General features: G+C 46.7%; 3 protein-coding genes across 3 annotated transcripts in view; 1 reads left to right on the forward strand and 2 right to left on the reverse strand.

Moving 5' to 3' along the window:
• The window catches only part of mmrn2a (multimerin 2a), a 25,055-nt gene extending 22,565 nt beyond the window's left edge, over positions 1-2,490 (reverse strand). The window contains exon 1 of the mRNA XM_020622312.1: positions 1,513-2,490. The gene's annotated coding sequence lies outside the window, so the exon portion shown is untranslated. The remainder of the gene's footprint in view (positions 1-1,512) is intronic.
• Positions 2,491-2,615: 125 nt separating this feature from the next.
• LOC109973022 (glutamate dehydrogenase, mitochondrial-like) overlaps positions 2,616-7,632 on the reverse strand; it is a 14,684-nt gene continuing 9,667 nt past the window's right edge. Inside the window, exons 9-13 of the mRNA XM_020622313.1 lie at positions 6,785-6,865; positions 6,240-6,363; positions 6,054-6,145; positions 5,910-5,972; positions 2,616-5,593 (exon numbers count right to left, since the gene is read on the reverse strand). Coding sequence (XP_020477969.1) covers positions 5,474-5,593; positions 5,910-5,972; positions 6,054-6,145; positions 6,240-6,363; positions 6,785-6,865 — 480 coding nt within the window. The 3' untranslated portion in view covers positions 2,616-5,473. The remainder of the gene's footprint in view (positions 5,594-5,909; positions 5,973-6,053; positions 6,146-6,239; positions 6,364-6,784; positions 6,866-7,632) is intronic.
• Positions 6,088-7,632, forward strand: part of shld2 (shieldin complex subunit 2) — a 19,442-nt gene continuing 17,897 nt past the window's right edge. Inside the window, exon 1 of the mRNA XM_020622286.1 lies at positions 6,088-6,230. Within this exon, the coding sequence (XP_020477942.1) occupies positions 6,088-6,230 (143 nt within the window). The remainder of the gene's footprint in view (positions 6,231-7,632) is intronic.

A 7,632-nucleotide genomic window follows, 5' to 3' on the forward strand; every position in this document is an offset into this window, starting at 1 on the left:
CCATTTCTCCCCCTGAAGTCATGTTTGCCCCCGGCTACCACACTGAGTGGAGGCTCACATGACCGGCAGCTGCCTTTAAACAGCTGGAGGAGGGGGGAGGGAGGACACACCTCCTGTTTCCGCTGCTGCTGGAGTGGGTTTATCTCTCTCTCCTCATGAGGGGAAACCTGGAGAGACCCCATCTCACAGCAGTCACGTCTGCAGCTTCTCTCCTCAGACTTCCTACCTGGATCCACATTCTTCATTCTGTACAAACATGTCCATCCATGCTGGGAATGGGATTCCTCTTCTATTGCTCTTCCTGGACTCGGGGTTACTTTTCACTTTTTTCACCTAAATCCCTAAAAATCGTCCTGATAATTTCACAGAGGTTAGCTGGTATTTATCTGTATGGTGCTGGGATACCTCCAAGGCCTAAGTCATGCAGTTTCACAGGGCCAGTCTGTGGAAATTAGGCCGAGATACGTTTGCAGCAACAAGTGTTTCATTAGTTGATCATCACTATACTGGAAAACAAAACTAAGAAATGTCCAGTGCAGCTGAAAACTACAGGTGAGCACATGCATTAGAAACATCAGTTAATCCTCACTGATGAGTCATGTACGGCAGCTCGTAGTCAGGAAGAAAGAAAGCTCTTTCTTCAATACATGTTGTCTGACGGAGGGCTATTGAAGTTTGTGTCTAATCAGTCGAGTTGCTGCCATGTTTCTGTCCAAACGCGGGTTTGATACGTAGACAGTGAATATGTTCAAGACGACATCATTCATATAAAATCATAACCTACTGGTTTACACCCTCTCTCCTAGTTTCACTTTCCCTCTAACTGTTGCACATTTCAAACCTCTCCACCCCTACAGCTCTAAAACAATCCTGGGAAATGACCCCCACCCATCACCCGGCCCCTCCCAGTGGAAAAGTCCCCAGCTCCGTCAGCCTGGACAGGAACAGTCAGGCAGCCTCCCTCCGTCTCTCTCTCCTCCTTTACTTTACGTCAGAGTGAGACATCTTCCCGAGGACGCTGCCCAAACATGACAAACTTCAGTTTACAATAAACATTTCAAACTCAACGGGATCTGACATTCAAGGTATCAACCATCTCCACCACCACTGACTGCAGGTGTGTGTGCAGCAGAGAGAAAAGCTCTCCAGAGGGGAATCAACACAGCACAGAAAATGAGGGGCTGCACCTTGGCCTCCAGCCCTATTTTCTACTTGCCCAGGGGACCCTGAGTCCCGGGGCCCGTTTAGACATCCGTCCATGTTTCTTGGTGAGTGAAGCTGAAGCCCAATAATTAATCACATCATATATATTTGTACATATCTATGCTACTGTACTAGGCTGCTGCTTTTACAGTTGATTTAGCTCCTTTGTCTAAGAATTAGAGGGTGACAGTATCTGCTGTGGGAACAATGTGATATATGCACACATGGAGGAATAAAAACCTGGACTAAGGAACTGTATTTATGCTATTTTACTGTATCAGGTGACATCTTCAGTTCTATGGTCCTTACTGTTACTGTCGAGCCAATGACCATCCAAGCTGTGTGCCTCTCTTTCTTCTCCTCCCTGTCATCTGTGCTGGCCCTGGCCCCTGGCCCGGCAGAGGTCATGTGACTCGTCTCTTTGGCAGCACCTGGAAGTTGAAACACATGGTTCTGTCAGTGTCCACACTGTACCCTGTTATGCTGATTTATTCTGTACACGTGACATCCATGTCCTGTCCATGCTGTAAGGGGGATCCCTCCTCTGTTGCCCTTTCTGAGATCTCCTGATCTAACTCCAGGGTCTCAGGACAGAGCGCGTCATATGCTGTACACACCGAAAAGCGCTCTGGGGTAAAGGCATGAGGTCCTGGGGCATTTACTCCCAGAAGTGTGTGTTGGCCAACGTTAGCTTTGTGTGCAGCACTGTCAGTATGCTAAGTTACGAAGTGTGGCAGCATTAGCTAACCTCCAAGCTGACGCTCACCTTTTTGTGTGAATCCAGATGTGGTCCACCAGATGTCTCATCTTTCCGACGGATTTTAACGCTAAAGCCTATAAACCGTGACAATGCTGCCATGTCCTATGTCCCACTGCTGTCAAAATTCAAATGATTTGCGTTCCCGCCCACTCTGTGTGTCCTTTCATGCTGAATGGTCTACCAAACGCCTGCGCGCTCCCGCCACCGATGATCTACGTTCCATTTGTCCTTACCGGCACGCCGCTTGATACGCGACGGGGAGACGCTTAAAGGGCGCACAGGAGGCGGCGACAGGACGCCGATCGTCATCAGCTGACAACAGCAACACGATGTCTCTGTTCTTGAGCACAACGTGCACAGCCTGAGTGAACACTGCGCAAAAGAGCCCAGACACGCAGACGTACGGTGCGAGGTTTCTCTCGGACACCTTTGCTGATACTGGTCAATAGTAAGCTCGTGTTTCTTATCAGCATCTGTAACATCTGTTGTGCTTTTGTCTCATTTTGCATCTAGTCATGTATCTCATTGGTTTTAAGTTTGTAAAAGCACTGACCTGTTTTCTGTTATAATAAAGTCCAAATAGAAACATTAGAGCAGCTGCTGCTCTCAATCACATCTGGAATCTGAACAGTGAAACAAGAGATCAGGCATGTCACTTTCTCTGGACTTTATTTTGTTGTAACATTTCATTTTAAACAAAAAGGCACAAACCCCCTCACACAGCTACTGACAGCGGTTTGGATCAGAGCTGTCAGGAAACAGCGGCTCACACAGCTCCCCACCCTGAGATGAAGCTTTGTTCAGACTGTTATCTGAGGTTTCAAACGAGTTTCTAAGGCTGCGTCACATCCCAGGCCTTCATGCTCAGTCCTGATGTCTCAGCCAGATCTGACCTTTGTGTCTCTGCTTCCTTTCCGTGTGTGTCAGGGCCATGTACCCTGCTCCAGTGTGAACATCACTGAGCTCCTACACTGCCACACAGATCTGGTCTGAGGACACCTGGTCTGTTCACACTGCTGTGGACAAACCAGGTCTGAGGCGCTGGGAGGGAAACTTCAGCCTAAACCAACGTTAAGACATGAATTAAACTGTTGAAGACATTGCTGCAGTTCAAACCCTGGCAGAGAGGGGGCGCTCTCAGAGTAACCAATGCAGCCATAGCTTTCTACTTTGTGTCTGTGGGTCCTGGAGCCCTCAGCTGTCCCCACAGGGACCACAACCCAGAGTTAGCTGAATTAGTTGCAGAGTTATTTAAACATTTTGAGCTTTATGTCTGTCAAGCTGCTCAGAGAACCCGGTGTTTGCTGCTGAGCAGCCGACAGTCTGCTGGAGAACAGGCAGAAAGCCTATGTCTGACTTTCCAAACTCCGAGATTCACCTGAAGACTGTAGCTCAGTGCTTTCAAGGTGACAGGTGTGTAATGAAACAGGGAACAACACCGCAGAACGCTTTAGCACGAGCTGCAGCCGAGGTTTCAGTTGAAGGGCCACTTTCTGCACACAAGCTAAACACGGCCGACAGATAAAGGAGCATTCCAGGAAATTTTTTTCAAAGCACATCGCAGTGCTTCAGATTTCTGAAAGTTTTTCCTACCAGGTCACTGTTGATTTTCATTTAAAGATACGTTACTGTTGCACAGGCATGAAGAATTTTCACAAAAGTAAAGAGGTAACATTTAACTTGGCTTTTACTTCAGCATTTATGGGCAGTATGCAACCATTTAATGGAGTGAGTGTAAAGTGGCTTTGTTAATGCATTAGTCCCCACCTGTGATGGAGGCTGCTGTAGACACAGAGCGTGAGGCACACTTAGAACCAGTGCTGTGTATTAGCAAACACCTGAACCTTCCTAGAACTATACTTCAATACAGTGTGTAATACATGTCTATTCAATGTTAGAATACTGCTGAAATAAATGCTGAACCCTGAGTGCCACCAGTTCACCACACAGACCAATCTTCCTAGAAATGACCTGAAATCAATCTAAAACTAATGGATCATAAACAAAACCGTTAGTAGCTAATGAGCGAAAACACAGGAATGGTCCTTTAACGGCTCCAAAGGCAGTAAACATCAATGCCACAGTCCTGAGGTACATGTTCACAGCATGTTATAAAAAGGACATTAATGTGTAGACAAAGGGTTCATGGCCAAAAGTATGTGGACAGATCAATCAGTCACATTTTATTCATCACAAATTGTGTAACAGTCTTTCGTTTGCAGCTTTTCTTGTTGTATTGTTCACCAGTAACTGAATACGTTTAGCGCTTTGTTCTGTTGCTTTAGGTTGGTTAACAGTCACATGAATTAACAGTTTTAAAGTCATTAAATGTGTAAATCATATTTAAGTCAAACATTCTGCAGCTGCAGCTCCTCAGTGATTTAAACCAAGTATCTTTGTCGGTCGGACAAAACAAGACACGTGACTGTGTCATCTTGACAAAATATAAGCCGAATGATCAATCAAGACGATAATCAATAGCTAAAGAGAAAACAGCTGTGAGTTACCTTCTGTAACGCTGCTGGCTGTGGAGGTCAACGCCATGTTGACGCCGTGCAGTGAAAATTCTACATCCAACTGACTTCTTACTCTGTGTCACAATACAATTAGACTATTTTGTATCATTACATTTGCTGTTATCTTATTTGAATAGTTTTTTAGCAGCGGATTATTCTCCGTTCTTTCCACGGTGTGCGCTCAGTGTCTTGTACAGAGCTTTGAATTGCATTTGACGTGTATGAAAGGTGCTAAAGAAATAAAGTCTGACTGAGTTGTGTATCTAAAATAACCAGGTGCCTTGATCTCTCTGCAGGATGTTTTAAGAAGCAGGTCGAGTGCAAACTTTCACAGAGAGGAGAGTCAGGCACAAGGCGCCAGAGACGGACATATCAGAGGAGCCAGGAGCTGAGGGGGCTATGTGGAAGACCCCCTCTACATCATGTGCCTAAGCAACAGAGGGACGACTAGTGCTGAGTGCTGGTCTGACAGTATCGCAGAGTGGCTGGTTTGTCCAAAGACTGTGCTCGGTTTGAATCGTGTTCTAAAAATGTACCAGAAAGAGAAGCAAGCATTTGTGAGAAGCCTCAGAAGTGCTACTTTTTTCTGTTTCCTTGTCATCGTCAACAAGCTGGTCACTCATCAGGCTGAGACACACTGGTCCAATCAACTCATCGACAAACCAAAACGACACTAGAGTTTGTGAAGGTCCACATACTTCTGGCCACACAGCATGTTGCAGGTTTCTTTGTGGTGTTAAGGCATCTATATCTTTATATCATTTCTCTATACATTTGGGTTGATATGTGTTAAAAGCAGCAGAAGGATTCATTAGAAAGCAGCAGAGCGGCGAGTCAGCCCGCTTTAAAGACAAGAGTAGAAGCAGACATGTTGAAGCGAAGGAAGGAACACAACGACAGAGACAGTGTCAGACTCTCCTTTCATGCTGCTGCTAAGACTAAAGGCCGGGTTCTGGTTGAACGGAAGATGGAGAGGAGGTGGATGGAGGCAAGTCTACGTGAAGGTGAGGCCGGCATTGTAGTACACCTTGAAGATCTTCTCGATGGCGTTGACGTACGCTGCCGTCCGCAGATCCAGGCCCAGGTTGTACTTGTTGGCTGTTCGCATGATTTGCTGCAAAGCGGGGTGGGGGTGGGGTGGGGGTGTAGAGAAGGATGAGAGAAGAGGAAGGAAGGTGGAGACATGAATACGAAGCATTCTGCACCTTTGTTCGACCCCTTTCAATGCACCATAAAACCTGTTCCACACCCACACAGGTAAACTAAAGTCTGAAGGAGATGAAGAAAAATCAGCTGAGTGTTCATTGACTGAATGTTTGGCTCGTTGCCACAGGTGCACTGGGGCCTCCTCTGAGGGGCCTCTGTGGCTGAGGAGACCGCCAGCAAGGGGGGGCAGGTCTGTTTGTTTTGGTACATGTGTGTTGTGTTACCCTGGCAGAGCGCTCCATGGTGAAGGCCAGACCTGAGTGAACGATGTCCTTCTCAGACGCTCCCTGCAACCAAAATACACTGTTACAACACCAGAGAAGAAGAAGAAGACACAGCAGTTGGAGAAGAAGCACATGCGTACTCACAGCGATCCTGGCCTGGAACTCTGAGGTCGGCACAATGGGGACGGATCCGCCATGTTTCCCAAACTTCCTCTCTAAACTCTCCTGCACCGACACTGAAGGGGCAGAGACCGAGAGGTTACGAAGGCGAGGAGGGGATAAGAAAGAGCAATATGACGGAAGAAGGAAGCAGGACAGCAGGTGACTCACTGAGCAGGTGATAGTTGGAGTCTCGTTCATATTTGAAGGTGAGTCGACCGTAACTGACGTGGTTCAGGTTCTTCAGCCACTCAAAGTAGGAAACTGTGACACCGCCGGCATTCAGGTACATGTCCTGATGGAGGAGACAGGACACAAGGAGAGGAGGAAGAGGAGATGAAACAAAGACAGGGGAATGAGGGGGAGAGGAGGCAAGGAGAGAAAATAAGGGAAGGAGAAGGGAGAAACAAAGAGTGGTGAAGGAGAGGAAACAATGAGACAGAACAAGTAAAGGAGACAGGGAGAGGAAGCGGAGTAAACAAGGAGAGGAAATAAGGAAATGCAAAGGAGACAAGGTAACAAGGAGGAGACATGAAGAAAATAAAACCAAGAAGAGGGAACAAGCAGAGGAGAGAAACATGGAGAAAGGGGAGGAGAGGAGGACATAGGAAACAAAGAGATGAGGAGGAGACAAGGGAACAAACTTGGTTACAGACTAAAAGTAGAACAAAAGTTCCATGGACATTTTATGGATAAGGCTCTGTGAGGTCACTGACCGGGATCACCAAGATGTTCCTCTCCAGGAAGATGCGGTCAGCTTCAGGCGTGGTCGGACCGTTGGCTCCCTCCGCTATGACCTAAAGCCACACAGACTCCAGGTCAGTTTACTGACCCACTGTCGCAGGTAGCGTTACAAATCAATAGGCTGAACTGATTTACAGCAAAGATGGGTTCCTGCATCGTTTTTCATCACCGTAAGGAAGTAATTTAATTTGTTCAGTACGACATTAGCCAAAATCAGACACGTCTCTCTGGATGATTTATCCACATCTCATCTGATTGTCACATATGACAATACGTAGGGCTGACATTGTACCATCAGCTCATCCATGATGCTGCCCTGACCACTACTACAGCCGTGGGTATTCAAAATACTCCAACTAAACTGACCCCGAGTCGCCTCTCACAGCACAAAGACGTCGGCCTCCGCAGCTAAATCGTTTTTTTGTAAGAAATAGACCCGACAGGAATCTGCACCGTGCGTCGCTAATACACCCCAGCCACCTGATTCCTCCGTCACCTGTGTGAACGCCCTCAGTGACACGACGTAGTTTCATTTCTGGACCGCTGTGCGTTTGCATATAAACAGGAAGCCCTGGTGTTTGTGCTGATCTTTAAATACTTTTGTCAAAAGGTCATTTTCTTGCATTTAGTGGTAGAACTTTGAATTTGTGCCACAATTTACTCACATGCTGTAAACAAATGCAGAGCAGCAACTAAAGACCGGGTTCATAAGAGAAGGACCTATTATGTTTTGGCAAAGGCCCATTTTTCATTCCCAGATCCAAACCAACAGTTTCAATGACGGTTCTAAACCACAACAGAAGTAGCTATATATATATAT

Source organism: Monopterus albus, unplaced genomic scaffold (genome assembly GCF_001952655.1).
Source record: "Monopterus albus unplaced genomic scaffold, M_albus_1.0 scaffold277.1, whole genome shotgun sequence".
Lineage (NCBI taxonomy): Eukaryota > Metazoa > Chordata > Actinopteri > Synbranchiformes > Synbranchidae > Monopterus > Monopterus albus.